Genomic DNA, 17054 nt, shown 5'->3' with positions numbered 1-17054 from the left:
GAATACAATATATGGCGAAGATGAAAAATTGACATGTAGAAAAAATTGCAAAAAAAAAAAAAAATACTTACGTAATGATGTTAAAGAGAGAATAAATATGGTGATCGAGAGAGAGAAAAAAAAAGATGATTCAAAATTTGAGAGAGAAATTTCAAAAATTGATTTTGAGATATATCAACTATATACAAAAATGATGTATATTGGTATGTACACATGTTTCAAGCTACACTATGTGATTTTAAATAATAATAATAATAAAAAGAATAGCTTGGAAATAAATCCACTTTACCAAATAATAATTAAAAAAAAAATTAAAAGAGAGAGAGAGAGATGCTTGGGGTTCTAACACAGATTCAACATTTTATTATGTGCAGACTGAAACCAAAATAGACATTTTAGTATAAACGAAAAACGAAGTGAACTTTACTTTAAACACCAAATCAATCTTAAAAATCTGTGTTTTGTTTCCAAAAAAAAAAAAAAGAAAAATCCTTGTCGTGGTGGTCAAACTCCATGTGGTATGGACTGTCGAACTTGAAATGCTGATTGATCGTGGCCCTAGCAATAGAGCTTCGAATGGCTGAAACCGTGGAGATCTTTCTGAAGCCATCGAAGACAGGAAGGTGGAGATGGAAGAAGGGGGACGTGTGGGTGGGGAGGGTCTTCTTTAGTTTTAGGATTTTGTTTTGTTTTTTATTTTTTACTTGTTTTATTTTCTGCCATTGGACTGAGGGATGCGGGCTTTGGACTGAGATGTGGGCAGTGGGCTGAGGGCTTACTTTTCAAAATTAGAAATATATAATAACGTTGGTTCAGTTCGGTTCTATAGGTTTTTTGAGCTCCTGACCTGACCGAGAACCGAACCGAATTATTCAGTTCTCTCTGCCACTGAACCGACTCTTCCATATTTTAAGAAGAAACCGGAATAAACCAGTCGATTTGATTCGATTCAGTTCGGTTCGTCGGTTTTGTCCAATTTTTGGACACCCCTACCACCATCCACTTTACAGGGCCCAACAACCCTTTCTAAATTGAATATCTTTGTATAGTATATCTGAAATACCAAATAATAATTTTCGTACGAAAAAAAGAATAAAAATCGATGCGGCATTATGAATACTTGATCCAAAAAAATTGTACTCAACTATATTTTCCATCATGCTAGATTCAGTTATGTATCTGCGGACTTGCTCAATTTCTTCAAGGTACCCAAAATCCCATCAATCAGCTTTTCCTTGTCATTTTCATCAGTGTCTGTTACAAAAGAATAGTCCTTTTGATGTCTTTGCTTTCTAGAAAAGCTTCCTGTATTTACTTCACTTTTGGGAACTAAACTAGAAAGCTTCGAACTATTTTCAGAACAATCAACCGTCTCATAACTATTTTCTGTCTTGTCATTCTTACTATCTTCTTGGCTGCTATACCATGAATCAAGGATCTGTATTAACGAACTTTCTTCCTCATTAGCTCGTTGTTTCGCTGGCACTTCTGTAGCAGGACAAGACTCTCCATCAGTCTCCATTGATTCATCCTCTGAAAGGAGAGGTTCATAATAAACTTTTTGTATTTTCTCGGTTGCTTCTATTGTTTCACTATTCAATGCCAATTCCGCTTTGTTTTCACTGCTACAATCTGTGCAGATTGGACCTAATTCTTCCCACGCAGATTCAAAATCACCATCCTTTCTAGGCAGGTCAGATGATTCATTATCAGAGTTCGCTATGGCATCAAACGTGTTTTTCTCAGAATCACTGAGAAGAGCTGTTTCCAGCTTGGAAACTTTTGGGGCCTTACTGGTAGGAATTATAAAGGTGGATGCTATTGTCACTCCAGGTATTATCTGTAGCAAGGATGCCAACTTAGGGTAACCAAGCTTTTGCCAATCAAGATGATACCCATACTTCTCAAGAAACAGGCTTCCGAAGGCCCCAATATTATATCCTTCTGGGTGATCCCTCAAGATCTCATCCACAAGCTTTTGACAGTCGCCTAATATCTCGAATCTCGTCCTATCTGGAAACTTGTTTTTAGTCATAGTTGTAGCTTGAGAAATATTTTCATTTTTCTTATCTGAATCTGAATCATGTTCTCGAGATCCCTGGAAGCTGCACTGTGACTCTTTGTTCACAAAGATTGATGTCAACCCATTTGCATGATGCAACGATTCCATGCTAGAGTTTTTCCTAGCAATAGAGAGAGTGAGCTTAAAAGGATTTGTTTCAGATGGGAATTCCTCCACCCATTTCTTATCTGATATTAACAATTCCAAGAAGTCGAAGAGATCACTAGTGCTTAAAGATTTAAGAACTGGAGGTCCTCCCTCTAGCAGATTTTGAGCTATCTCAGACCTGAAGCAAGTCAAAGCAGGAAAAAAGTAAGTACACATTATAAATCCAATAAGATCATTCAAAGGTATAAAACAATTAAATTATAGATTTAGATCTCGTTTGGTCCCTAAACTTTCAGCTTTATTCTATTTTAGTTCTTAAACTTTTAAAATATCCATTTTAGTCCATTTACTTTAAAAAAGGAACTATTCCAGTCCTTGCTGTTACGACTTATGGCAATATATGAGAGTTGACTAATCACTTATACAACTTATGCGGCCTGAATATGTAACCCACAAATCAAGTGAGTTTTGGGTTTAGTATCAGAATATACATGGGACAGACCGTAGGCCATTGCCCATGTTTTGACATTCTGGTATAATCATCCATCAAAGAACACCTCTCTACCCCTCGCTTGCCCCATTTTTCTGAGTTTGCATCCCAATTTGACTCATTTAAATACATCATCAATATAATTTCTGGTAGATGACAAGATGTCCTTTTTCCCAGCCTCTTTATTTCCTCCTTCATGTTACATGTAAGCATCAATCCAAACATCATGAAATCACATAAAGGGTCCAAAAACGATTCAAAGCATCTAAACAAGCTCAAATATCCACATTTGAAATGTTCTAGAAGAGAAACGCTGTGCTCTTGGTACGTTTTTTTTGTCCATTTGAATTGCAAAATCATTGGGAATTAATTTCAATTTTTATGGTCATAGAGCTTTTTGAGACTTAAAGAAGAATTAGAGACCTTGAGATTAAAACCTTAATTTGGGTAAATGCTAAGCTATGCTCTTCAAGAAGCCTTTTTTTTAAGTTGAAGGTCTAAATAAACATTTTAAACATTCAAGACTAGAATAAAACAAAGTTACAAGTTCAGTGGCCAAAATGACACTTAAACCTGAATTATATAATGCTCAATTTGGAGAAGTTAAAATAATTGGCCAAAGGGAAAAAAAAACAAACAAGCCAAAATGAGCACGGCAGAAACCCAACAGTTAGCTGCTGACGCAAAGAATATGTGGATACATAAAAAGAAAGAATATATCAAACCTGGTTTTTGACCGCGAAATAACCTCAACTCCTTTAGGTGTTTCCATAAAGGATTGCATGTCTTGCCAAAAAGAATTGCTGGAAAAGAGATGATGTTTTCCAGATTGATTCTTTAACTGGTTTTGTTCACAACAATGCTCGCTGACTTCACCGTTCTCAGTTTTCTTTGCCCAAAACTTGAACCAATTTCTAATGCTACCAAATAGTTCTAGATCAGAACTAGATTTATCATCATGTGCAATAGCAACCATGACTGTTTTCTGAAGCTTGGCAGACTCAAGATCAGGTGAATTTGAAACTTGATGCACTGAATTAGCATCTTCACTCATTGGCATAGTTGTTCTTCCTTCAGTTTTTGCCTCTCGAGGGCTGTCGCCAGAATAAGTAGCCACAAGGCCACTACAACTTTTCTGCTTCGAGGTGTCATCTGATGTAGAGCATTTTTCAGAAATACAATGACTCCCATTTTTAGAATTAGTGTCATTATTACCTAAAAGCCTTCTCCATATTCTACTAAAAAAACTCATCTTGGCCTTAGAATGCTGTTCAATTGAAGGAGTCATATTACTGTCAGCTTCAAATTTACTGGTTTGCTTTGAATCTTCAATAACAGGTGGCTCCAAAACCGGGCATCTTGATGCTTCCCCTTCCATAGCTAGACTAATATGCTTACCATATTCAGAAGATGGTTTCACCTTCAATGGTTTGTCTTGGGCATTGGATGGAAGGACTGGTACACACGTCGAATCTGTTGAGGAACCATTATTATTTAACTTCGCTATCAGATTAGTGTCCTGTTCTTCAGTGCCATTACCAGATGTACCTCTACTGGACTCCAATGGTTCTTTAGGCCACTTTGGAGTGACCATATGGACAATAAATTGGCCATCATCATGTTTTTTAAGCTTTAAAATGTCTGGCATTGACAAAAGAAAGCGAGAAAACTTTTTGTAACCATAAAAGTCCTTATCCATAGATATACAACTCTTTCCCAACTCTGAGCAGAGTTCTGTAATGTGGAGTCCTTTGGGATACAATTTCAAAATGTTATGTATTTGCCTAACGACTGTCTTTGGAATGGGACGGGGCTTAGAATCTGAACTGAGCTCAGAAACCTCCTCAGTTCGTAAAGAAGATGGTTGCTCATTAACTGGAAATGGGTCTTCAAGAGGAACCTTATAATGGCCATACCAAGAACCGTACAGAGCATCCGGTGGTTGATTAAAATGCCTTCCGACTAGATTTTCCCCTCTAATCAAAGTATGCCAATGCCACATGATGCTTGCAGCACTGCATAAAACACCAGGAGCACTTTCAGGGCTTGCTAGCAACACATTGTAATTATTCATTCTTAAACGGTGCAAAATGCTAGCAAAGTCCCTGTCACCGGAAATTAGAAAAAGATGTGCTGGTGGAGGGTTTTGAGAAACCCAGTACAAAAGATCTACAAGAAGAGACCTATCAGCACTGTTTTTACCACCTACATTAGAAAAATATTACAAGGTGAAGTTTGACAAAAAGGTTTACCAAGAACAAATAAATTACAAATCTTCATGTAAGTTCCATTACATTAATCACTAAAAAAACTTTGCCACAACCACTCATCAGTTACCCCAATCAGTCTAACTATCGCTTTATTGGTTGATTTACGGTTCTCTGAAGATTTCACATCAGCATTTTTATCCAACCCAGATAGCCTCATTATTTATAGCAATCCATGTAACCATAATGTTAAGCACTCAAGTGTAAGTTATTCGAGTATATATGCTTTGATAGGCACCATATTTAACTTCATAGATACTACTAATCCAACTTGTATTCCCGATTCAGCATCCTAATATAGTTTTGCAGCGCAAGATTGAACAGAGATTAATCAAGAACTAAATAGTATCCTTATTTACAAATATACAACTAAGACTAAATTAAGTTACGGCATCTCAATCATACAAAAGAATATGAGAATATTAGGAAACCTCTCCCACGCTTAAGTAGAATAGAAAACTTCCAATAAGATACTATCAAGTATCATGGAGATATAGACCATTTTTCTACTCCAAACAATCGATCAATTGAAATTGGTTTAAAAATATATGAACACAAAAACCCAAAAGCACTATTAAACTCGGTAAACAGAAAGTGATAAATTTGAACAGGGAAAGCCACAACTAACCGTGAGGAATGTGGGTCAGGCTAATTCCAGTAGAAGAGAGAGCCTCCTGGTTCGCCCTGGAGAGCTGTGAAACGTCACCAAAAGCAGTAATCTGAACAGGACCTTTGATGCCATTGGCCCTTACAGCGGCAGTGATTAAATGAGCGATCTTAAAGACGTTGATACCAGCAGGAATGTTGCAATTCTCGAAGTCCCACCATACCGAAACCCTCACATTTCGAGACTCCTCGTCGTGGCTCCTCGAATAAGTTGATAATTGAGAAAAGTGAAGAAGTAGAGCGCGTGTAGGAAAAGAAACAGAGGAGCAGGAGGAAGAAGAAGAAGAACAGAGAGAGGAAAGTGAGGATAAGAGCCTCATGATAGGCGGATTGAGAATAAGAAAACGATGGTGGGTTTAAGAATTAGGGTTTCAGAGAGATGGGTAATGCTTAATAAAGGTTTAAGAACCAAAGGTCCCCAACTTCTTGTAGCAGATTTTAAGCCATCTCTAACCTGAAGCAAAATTACAAAATGCAAACCTTAAAGTAACATGCAAGTCAAGCAGTAGTCAGTGCATCAACATTTTCAAACAATGATCAAATTGCTTGGAATCATCAACGTTTCTAATCTCAAGAATGAATGCAGATAGTGTTGCAGGTGAACAAACAGAGCATTGAAAATGGAAGTAAGATTAAGTATAAAATAGAATGAAGCAGGAACATACGGCAGAGATCGGCGGCGAACGACTTTGGGTTGGAGGAGAACGGCCGCGAACGGCGATGGCACCGGGAGGCGACGGAAAAGGGCTCAAGGAAAGGGAGGGAAAGGACTTAAACCCTACATAACTCTACTACTTAAAACCGGTTCGGTTCGTTTGAACCAAAATTTTTCCAAAAGCCTGGATTCAACTTCTCACCTCAATATTTGACACACACCCGGGTTCAAACTAGGGTGTCTCTTTAGTTTGGTGTGTAGTGTTGGGAGAATTAAAAATAAAATCGAGTAAACTTTAATAAAATTCATAAACAATTAGAATGAGGTGTAGTTATTTTGCTCTATTAAGATAATCCAATCCTTTTGCACGATCTATTGTATTTTTCTATACCAATTATCGATGAAACATATATTCTCTAACTTGTTCCCTCTTAAATACATGATAGTCATCAAAAGGTGTTATCTTATTTCACTTAATCTAGACTTATTCTGTGATTTTACATGTTTATTCTATGGTTTTATAGGTATTGAACATCTAAAGAGTAGAATTGGCCGATGGAACTGAAATTGGACCAAAACGAACCAAAATGGAGCTTTGGAAACATTAAACGAGCAAAAGATGAAAAGTTACAAAAATGCCCCTAAACGATCTAGCACAACGTTGTGCTCGACATCAAAACCAGAGGCTAAGTAGGGGTGAGAGCGTAACAACATTGATCAGCGCTGCGACATGATACGATTGACAGAACACTCAGTTTTCAAGTAATGTTGCGGCATTGTCCTGCAACACAACGACATTACAAATTATCATGGACAAAGATGCACACAACAAAGCACCACATCACGATAAAAATTATAAATATGCAATTTTAGGTCAAATCATTCCGCCGAGCTTTAGTCTCTTTTGCACTTTTTCTCTATTTTTTTTTTTTTTTTGTCGTTTTCATTATGTTATTTTACTTTTGAGTTTATCTATGGCCATGAGGAGATTGTATAACATCATGAGTGGCTAAGGTACTCTTTTCTAGTTTAGGGTAGGATTGAAGCCCATTAGTTTTGATGGGAAGACTTGAAGTTTTCTATTCTCGAATGTATGTTTGTTGATTTTATTGTTCTTGAATGTGGTTTAATTTTTCTATGCATTGAGTTCATGAGTTATTTTGCAATTTCTCATCTATTCTTTGCTTGCGAGAGAAAAGCATCTTTAGTTGTGGATTTTAGGTTGTTTAGAACAATCCCTGTACAAACATATTGATTGTTAATCAATTTCAATATTGGAATGATTAGTAATTTATGCTACCTGGATTATTGATCGTCTTAGCTAGATTACCTCACTTAATGTGGATGTTTAATTCCTATAGATGTTTTCAAATCCAATAAATTAAGCATCTATATTAATTAAGAAATTAATTAAGGTCTTCTTGAACAAACAGACGAAGGTTAAAAATCAAGCACACATTACATCGTTAGTGTCCATACGTTAAAATTTATGTCCTAAATCTCATAATTTATATAAATTTTGAAACAAATTATTAACATGGATAAAAAAATCGTAATATATCACCAAAATATCGTCGACTTATCACTAATATTTACTCAATGATCTGAAATGAAGAGATAAAATCGTTTTTCCTTCCATATCGCAATATATGGCCGATATTATAATTAAATATCGTCAAAATATCATTTGTCAGCGATATTTGTATAATGATTTTGATAACTTTTCAAAGTTTACACTACTATTAGCCTTTGGAAGCCCATAGCCTAAAGCCCACAACGTGAAGCCCATTTGCATGCTACAATAAAAAGAGGTTGGGGGATATGCGTAGTTTATTACTTAAATAAGTTTATTATAAATTTTCACTAAAAAATTCACAATATTTTTATAAGTTTGTGATCTCTGTGACTTTTCTCAAAATATCTATTGATATATCCATAAACTTGAGTTTCTGATATTTATATGAATATCGATGTTTTCATCTTTGATTATTAATAAATAAAGTATTCTTTTATTTGAGTAAATAAAGTGTTTATTTATCTTTTGCATAACTCAAATCTAATAAACCAAGATTTGAGATTATTAATGTAATTTGAACAGTATGTGGTTGACATATAAGTAGATAATGTTTAAGGAATAACCTAAAAGATCTATAGCATATGAATAAGGTTTGGTACCTCATTCTGGTAACACTATCGATACGACTCACTTTGTAAATATTACAACTGCTGTAAGTGTTACAAACAATTTGATCTAAATTGTTCATGTGATGACACACAAGTAGGGATATTCTATAAAGTGAGCCTTTATAAGACCGAACCACTGAAATATATAATCTCTTTATGCAACATCGTTAATTAAAGAGATTTATATTTCAAGCGACGACCATTTAACTTGATCTTAATTGTGAGTGAGTTATGAACTCCTACTTATGAGGGTCGTTCTTTGATTTGTATGGATGAAAATGGTCTTAGCGGCCAACTCAATATGTCTATCATTTTGGGGACGATACCAAGTGAAGAGCTGGAAACATAGTTTCACAATATGGAATTCACTCCTTCCCGACTTTAGGGAAAGTAGACGGATTGTTCCCTTAAGTGCTAACTCCGAGACTTAAACAATAAGGTTTCACCCTCTCACTGGCTCGAGAGGGATTTCGTTTATGGGTAGACCATAAACAAAATTATTCATTATAGGATTAGTAATACTTAAAATACAAGAGTTAATTACAGGGGTAAAACGTTAATTTGGCTAACTGTAGTAACAGATAATTTGTGAAGTGTTTACTTACATAATATGGTTAATTAAATGAAACATAAATATACTCCAATTCATAGCAGTGCAACTTCGAGTCTTTAGTGGAGTGCCCCATAGTTAATGAATAAAGATTAACTTAATTAAAGAGTTTAATTAATTAATCATGTATCATTGAAATCTAGGTCTATTAGGTCCCTTTACTAGCTCATAAACGGATTCAATAAGGATTTTAAGTGGAAGAAATATGAAATGCTCAAATTAATTTAAGGGAAATTAAATTATATATACAATTAGTATAATATATATTGATACATTTATACATTATAATATATAATTAATATTGAATAAGACTCAAATCAAGTTACATAATATGAGAATATTAATATTTGAATAAGATTCAAATATTAATTTAATATAAATTAGATTATATTTAAACTATAGTTTAAAATTAATGTGAATTAAGATTCACATTAAAATTATAGGTTAAGAGAGACTATGTACAATAGAATATGATTTATACGTACATTAATTTAAATATATGATATTTAGTTAGGTTAATTAAATTTTATTTTATATATTTAAATAATACCCTAATTTTTTTTATCCTCTCGTAAATTTATTTTACTTTTACATCTTAAATATATTTAATTAGCAACTTAAGNATTAATTAATAATTAATTTATTTTAATTAAATGAATTTAATTAAAATCAATTAACTAACTCCCTACGTTGGAGGGGAAGGGAATGGAATAGTGGGGTAAAAGGGAGTTACAACTACTCTCACGTATTAAACATGCAGAGTTTGCATTTTGCAAAGGGGTTGAGAAATTCAATTTTGTTTTTTCTTTTTTCTTCTTTTTTTTTTGTTTTTGTTTTTTTTTTTTTTTTATAGATTTTTCTCATTGACTAATCTCTCTCACTCCTTTGTTCTCATATTCTACAAAGAAGAGTTCTTTGCTAAAAACTATTATCTATTCCCTTGACTTCCAAAAGGGATCCTACCATCCTCTTTATTCAAAGAAAATAGCAAAGAAGATCGGTGATCGTGCTTTTTTTTTTTTTTTTAAGATCAGGAGAAGAGACATTAATAAGATTCTTTAAAGGTATTGTTCTTCTCCCCTCCAATCCTATAAAAATCTTGTTTAGTTTTTCATCTTTGTTCTATATTTATTTTGTAACAAGAATTGGGGCAAAAGACGATTAAACGCTTTCGCTATGGAATTCAATCCCTTCAATTGATATCAGAGTCCAATTTTTGCCTTCAATTGTTGTTCTAAATTTTTACAAAATAGTATGATGTGTTCATTTATACATTTAATGTATGCTAATGGTTTGCTTAATAGATGCTTTAAGTATTGGCACTTAGATTCAGAATTATTTCCATTGATGAAATCGATATAAGAGGTTGGTGTTTTGGGCATTTAAAATTCTGCTATTGAGTCTATAAGTCTGGGTCATTGAGTTTGGCAAGAGTTGTTGATGCATGAGATAAAAAATAGAGCAATTCAGATGAAGTTTGATGTAGAGAATAGCATTCTGTGTTGGAATGTAATGCACAGCGTAGCTACACTATGCTTTACGCCGCAACACAGAAGGCCTAACATAGTGACACTAGGCAACAACATTGCGATGTTGATGCCTAGCATAGAGACGTTGTGTCGTAGGGTAAGCGGTAAGAAAAGCTAGCGTAACTACGTTACGGGCAGAGAATCGTTACGCTCCGAGAAGTAGTGTCGCACGTGCACGCATGCGAGCAGCAAATCGTGGAAAGTTTTTTTTTTTTTTTGTATTTTTAATTTTATTTTTTTATAATTAAATAAATATAAATTAGTTATATTAGTTTAATTATTTTCTTAGGATGCCGATATTTGGTTGATTAATGCTTTATTATATAGTTTTAATGTGCATGAGATGTAAATTTAATTATATTATTTATATGTTGCATATTGTATGTCATATAGTTTAAAATCCCACTATACGATTAAGCATGTTCATACATCATATTAGTATATAAGTGTTATATGATATAATAGCATGATTTGTTATTTCATTAGTTTAATATATAAGAGTTGTATTATTTAATGAAATTGTATGATCATGCATATTTTATATTTGATATATATGTACATGATGTACGTTGGCTGTTTGGGACACTGAGATGATATAGGATATGGGAAGTTCTGATGTATGGAGAGTTCTGATGGTGTGCATGGTTGTTATATCAGTGGTATCTGGTTTAGTTTTTGTACTCTATAATAATTTACTTGTATGAACACTATTTTTTAAAAAAAAAACTTATAATCCAATTATTGTATCCATCCTATTTGGAACAAGACATTGATTGCATTTTTTTATTCTTCTCAATCTCAAGATATGGTATACAGTTCAATTTTATATTAAAATAATTAAAAATAATTACATTGATAATTTGTATTAAAATAATTAAAAATGATTATATTAATTACTGAAACTTATTAAGTTTAAGTAATATATTTATATTTATTAATTAATTAAGCTATATTTTTATTATTCAATCTTCCAAAAATAAAAATCTCACACTTTTGCAAGGTAACTTAGGTAACTTCAATATTAAGAAGCATGTAAACATTAAAAATGAATGAAGACAATGCAAATACTCATAAAAAAAATTAAAAAAAATTAATTACACCAAAAAATGTCAAATAATCTGTGTAATATTTCCATTATATAAGTAACACACCAAAATTAATAACACTAGAAAATACAACTGAAATGGAATATAAGGGAATACAAAAAAAAAAGTAACACACCAACCTCAAACTAATTGAATATTCCGTATTAGTTTGGGCTGCATAACAAAACAACAAAAAGAAGTTAGAAAAAATAGTACGATATGGATGGAGTCCACGGGTTGCGGATCAAAACACAATGAGACACCCTACCACCCATCAAACAACCAAAAGTTATAAACTTAATAATATGAAAATAACATAACCAAACATTAGAAAGTAGAGAAGGAGAAATCGAAGTTAAATAACTCACCGGATTGACAAAATAAATCTTGGACAGTGGAGGCTCTCAGTAAATAGAGAAGGACCAATGTTGTTATATAGGAAAAGTGAAGGGAGAGGGGTGGTTATTGAACATTAATAACAACCCAACAAATATTAAAAAAAAAGTGTGACCAGCCTTAGAATATTAAGTTTACATCATGAATGAACTCAAATCCAATTAATAAATTGGTTGAGTCATTAATGAAGTGGTTGAATGGGTAGTGGAAATACGCAAGTAGAATAAAATCAGGAAACAATCAGAATAGTCATTAATAAAATTAGCAAACAATCAGAAACAGTCATTACTAAAGTTGGTGGACAGTTTAATAAATGAGGTAACTAATAATGCATAATATTGAAAATGTGTAAAATACGTGAGTATGATCGAGTATGATCAAGCAAGATCGAGTATGAACAATTGAGCATGATCGAGTATGACCGATTGAGTATAATCGAGTATTGTAACGACCCGACTCCCTAGGACTTAAGTTAGGCCGTTACTAAAAAAAACTATGCATGCATGGAACTTAAACGACACTCTTTTATGGTGAAATAAATGCTAATTAGATAAGGGAAGTTCAGGGTACCCATAAATCATAAAGGTTAATAAATAAGTATGAAAAACAATTCTCAATAATAAGTTTCAAACATAAAAACTGAAAAATTTAGCAAAACATGAAAGGAAATCTAAGTCTTATGAGCGGAAGCATAAAAACTGGTCCCAGTGGCTCGATCACGGATTCTGCTTTTCATTCGCCGGCGCATCTCTACCCTTACCTGAAACAACAACATGAGAAAGAATGAGTATAAAATACTCAGTACGTAACTCCACTACCGGGGTCAGGCTAGGCATCTATGTCCTCTAGATGCCTACCTCTGGTAAAACACATAAACTGCTCTAGTTCTCAAGGGACATATATACACATGAAACAAAAGAAAACTGAGTCCTATCCTACTGTAGTTAAGTATGCCCACTACCTCTGGTGAATCCCGAAGGAAACACAATCTGGTGAATCCCAAAGGAAACACAAACGGGTGAATCCCGAAGGAAATATAAACTAGTGAATTCCGAAGGAAACACAATATCTAATGGGCATCTAACTAATAAGTAAGGACATTTGCACAGTCTCAACATCATAATCATCATTGTACGAATTTATGACATACATATAAAACTCAACATCATGGCTCTACAACATACACATATACCTCAACTTCATGGTTCTACAACATACATGTATACCTCAATATCCTCAGATCAAATACAACCATATGAAATCACGTATAATCTCATGCTAGCATTCAAGTGTCTAGGTGCACAAATAAATCTTTCAGATCTCATACTAGAATATATATTGGTTATAATAGTAATCAGTCTATTATGTTGTCATTCTGCCATAACATCCATCTATCATGCTAGCATACATCTAGAGCTTGACCCGTGGGCAGTTCCAGTAGTAAGATTACTTACCTCGATACTAGATTCAGATATCGATCCAAGCGGCAGTCTTCAATAATAAATCTTTAAATTCAATTCCCCAACGAAGACTGAGCAATAACCACCCTCAATATTCCAATCTCCAAATTTTTCCTTCAATCAGACCCTGCTTCTAACTTTTAATCATTTTCTCCCGTAAAATTTTCAATTCACAAAGAATTTAACTCACTCCCTTCCACAATGAAATTGATTATTGACATTAATTTCAAACTAAATTTGTGTGACATTAAAAGTCCAATTTCCATAACTTCCCTCCGATTAAACCATTAAATTGAAACACCCCTTCCTTCCAAAATGAAATTAATTCCTGCCATTAATTTCCAAATTGAATAACTTCAACGTTAATCCATTAATTTCCAAATTAAATAATTTCAACTCAATCCATTAATTTCCAAATTAAATAATTTCAACGTCAATCCATTAATTTCCAAATTAAATAATTTCAACGTCAATCCATTAATTTCCAAATTAAATAATTTCAACGTCAATAATTAAATTCCCGTAATTACACTTAAGTCCAAAAATTCCAAAAATGCCCTTAATTAATAAAAATTACTGAAATTATATAAATAATAAAAAATCAGGGTGTTACAAATATGATCGAGTATGTTCAAGCATGATTGAGTATGTTCAAGCATGATTGAGTACGTTCAAGTATGATTGAGTGTATTCAAGCATGATCGAGTATGTTCAAGTATTGAGATGATATATGATACACGAAAGGAAAATGATGGTGAGATACGAAATACGTTCTGAAAATAGGTAAAAAGTTAATTAAAATCAGTGAGATAGGATAATGGGTCTCCAAACACTGAGATGATATAGGATGTGGGGATATACCATCTCATGTTGGGTCCCCAAATAGCCCCAAAATAGTATGCATGTTATAATATAATTGCTATATTATATAGTTTAATGTATGGTTAAAGTATGTTGATAACTTGTAAAAATACAAGTTATTTATACCTCTTTTATCTAAAATAATTAGGAAAAAACTTTGAAAATGCGATGTACGGACTTGGGAAATAATGTCGTTAATTCGACTCCAAACTGAAGCAAAAGAAATTTGTAAATACCGAACTACTCTTATTACTACAAAGACATAGTAACAGTGGCAAGTCCGAGTCGATTCGCAAAGAAGCGCGATTGACTTCGTTAACTTAATTTTCTAATCAGAGAGATAAATGAGGGATTTTGATGTGGAAAAGATAACATGCGTGAAATTGAAATAAAAGGGTAAATGTAATCTAGGATAGGAGTCTATCTAATTTCTAGAGCAAGAGAGAGTTCTTATGCAATTTCTTTCATTAGGCATCAATTAATTAGATTGAATCTGTCAACTCCTCAACCTATTAAAAAATCTAATAGCCCAATTAGCCAATTTTGATAAAAATCCAAACCAGTCCTAATTCAATGTAAAACTTTTCTTTCTCAGCGACATACAAGTTAAAACTGAAAAGCATTAAGAAAAGATTCAATTGTTGAGACATACTACAATCTGGAAAGTCATATCTTGTAGCATTATTTATTTGGAAAATATTATATTAGGGCATACATGCATTTGGTTAGAAAGAGTCTAGACTTCACACATGTGATCCTAATACGTGCAACTTAATCAATCAATATTACATAGGCTATGACGATTTTGCAAACAAGAATTTCAACAAATTAATTTGTCAGAAGAATTCATCGAAACTCTATTAATATTAAAACGAATTCATCCAAAGAATTCAAAAGAGTACAATTACATTAATTAGAAAACCTTCAAGAAATTACATAAGGCTCTTGCTCAAAGAAATTAGATAGAGATTACCTCTCAATTCATAGACAAATCAAGAATGAACCTCCAATCAATCGATTACAACCCAAAAACAAAATAAAAACTAACCTAAAGATACTAAAAATTGAAAGGAATAGAAGAAGAATGAAGTTTAACTTCGGCCTCCATCGATTGGGCCTCCAAAATTCTGCATGTTTTGACCTAGGGTTGAGGAGATATATTTATAGGATTCATTGCAGCGTTGCAATGCTAATGCGGCGAGATGGAAGCGTCAGACAAACAGTCCAACACTTAGCCCAACGCTCGGTTGCGCGCACGCTTAGCTCCTTGTCCGTCATTCTTTGCAGCATTGCAACGCTGATGCTTCTCCCTTCAAGCATTGAAGTGAAGCATCAGGATGCGTTGGGATTCTAGCATTGATTCAGCTCAGAGTGTCACGATGCTTGGAGAAGCGTTGCAACACTGCGTCCACTGCCAGAAACTCACTACTCGATCCTTGATCACTCGGTAACATTTTCTTGATTACTCGACAACCTCTTACGCGATGGTACTCGATCGTGCTCGATGGCTGCCTCAAACTCGGTGGAACTTGGTGGCAATTTGGTCTTTTCAACTCATTTGAAGTCCAGATGTTCAAATTAACTCCAAATTGCTTCAAATTAACTCTGTTCTTCACCAAATGATTAATTCTACCTCAAGGTTGCTTGATACCTACAAAATAGAGAAATAAACACATAAAATCCACTAACAAGCTCGAATTAAGCTAGGAATATTAGCTCTTTTGAGAGCAACAAACACCCCCAACTTAATTCTTGCTTGTCCCGAGCAAGGTAGAAACACAAAACATGCTAGCTTAATTCGTAGTGTTGTTACTCCAGTCTCAACAGTTAGTTAGAATGAATTTGAAATCAAGAACGAAAATCAATTATGATCGATCAATGAAGCACAAGTTTAAATATGATTCTTGATCTATTCATGCATGAGTGAGCTTAGAGTTTTGTTAGTTAAGTTTGCACAACCCGGAAGAGTTTTATAAGGTCCGCATCCCGTTTTCCCTTACTTTGGTTTGATTACCGACCTTGGACATACCATACTTGCAAAAAAAAAGGGGCAACACTAAGACAAGGGTGCCTAAACTCACACACACAAGACATAAAAGGACATTTCTTTTACCTAGAAGGTTAGCTTTCACACCCCACCGCCAGGAACCTATCACTCTTTTCTCGCAGGCCCTAACTAGACACGGCGAAGGTAGCTCTTTTCACTTCTATCCATGCACATACACACTACTTTTTCTTTTTTTTTTTGCAGACACGCCGACATGTGCCTCATTTTTTATGCTTTTTTTTTTTCCAGAATTGCAAGTATTTTGATTTTCTTTATTTTTTCTCTCTCTTTTTCTATTCACAGTAGACTTTATTTTATTCACTTTATCTAGTTTTGCTCTAAAACAAGCATAGTTACTCCTAAGTCAAAGGTGGACCTTTTGGGCTGGCAATAGAAATACAAACTAGATAACCCAATTCTAAGCATGCAAGACTTTAATTTCACAAAACGACTTAAAGATGCAAGTGACAAGAAAAAAAAAATTTGGGCTAAAAAATCATGATCATGTTGTCCTAACGTTCTTTCATGTAAATTTCATTAGAAGAAAAGTGTGTCATAAACTATCATGATAACAACAAAACAAATAGCAAGCAAGGCAATTAAAGCACATAACATACTACCCAAGGGTACCCCA

At 33.8% G+C, this 17054-nt stretch overlaps 1 protein-coding gene and 1 long non-coding RNA gene across 3 annotated transcripts; one reads left to right on the top strand and one right to left on the bottom strand.

Annotated features, from left to right (window-relative positions):
• Positions 1 to 1071: 1071 nt before the first annotated feature.
• Positions 1072 to 1780, top strand: LOC120089262. Its single transcript, XR_005485120.1, has 3 exons — positions 1072 to 1205; positions 1468 to 1545; positions 1641 to 1780. It is a non-coding gene; the product is annotated as an uncharacterized LOC120089262 (long non-coding RNA).
• On the bottom strand, positions 1148 to 6476 carry LOC120089260. 2 transcript variants are annotated; one of them, XM_039046682.1, is made up of 4 exons: positions 6259 to 6476; positions 5556 to 6047; positions 3386 to 4865; positions 1148 to 2348 (listed from the first exon to the last, which is right to left on the bottom strand). In XM_039046682.1, exons 2-4 carry the CDS (start codon positions 5911 to 5913, stop codon positions 1172 to 1174), a joined length of 3015 nt encoding a protein of 1004 aa, XP_038902610.1. In that variant the 5' UTR covers positions 5914 to 6047; positions 6259 to 6476; the 3' UTR covers positions 1148 to 1171. The 2 variants fall into 2 exon arrangements, with proteins under 2 accessions (XP_038902610.1, XP_038902611.1); XM_039046683.1 differs by lacking the exon at positions 6259 to 6476 and having other exon boundaries at positions 3386 to 4675; positions 5556 to 5696.
• Positions 6477 to 17054: the final 10578 nt, after the last annotated feature.

Source organism: Benincasa hispida, chromosome 10, assembly GCF_009727055.1.
Source record: "Benincasa hispida cultivar B227 chromosome 10, ASM972705v1, whole genome shotgun sequence".
Lineage (NCBI taxonomy): Eukaryota > Viridiplantae > Streptophyta > Magnoliopsida > Cucurbitales > Cucurbitaceae > Benincasa > Benincasa hispida.
The sequence above is the reverse complement of the archived record's forward strand: the minus strand, read 5'-3'. Positions and strand labels throughout refer to the sequence as shown.

Bases quoted from the DNA above. Each gene is read 5' to 3' on its own strand.
- LOC120089260 (XM_039046682.1), bottom strand. From the start codon at position 5,913: ATGAGGCTCTTATCCTCACTTTCCTCTCTCTGTTCTTCTTCTTCTTCC. The intron at 4,866-5,555 runs GTTAGTTGTGGC...TTTCTAATGTAG, and splicing joins CCTGACCCACATTCCTCACG to GTGGTAAAAACAGTGCTGAT. The intron at 2,349-3,385 runs GTTTGATATATT...GACTTGCTTCAG, and splicing joins ATTTCGCGGTCAAAAACCAG to GTCTGAGATAGCTCAAAATC.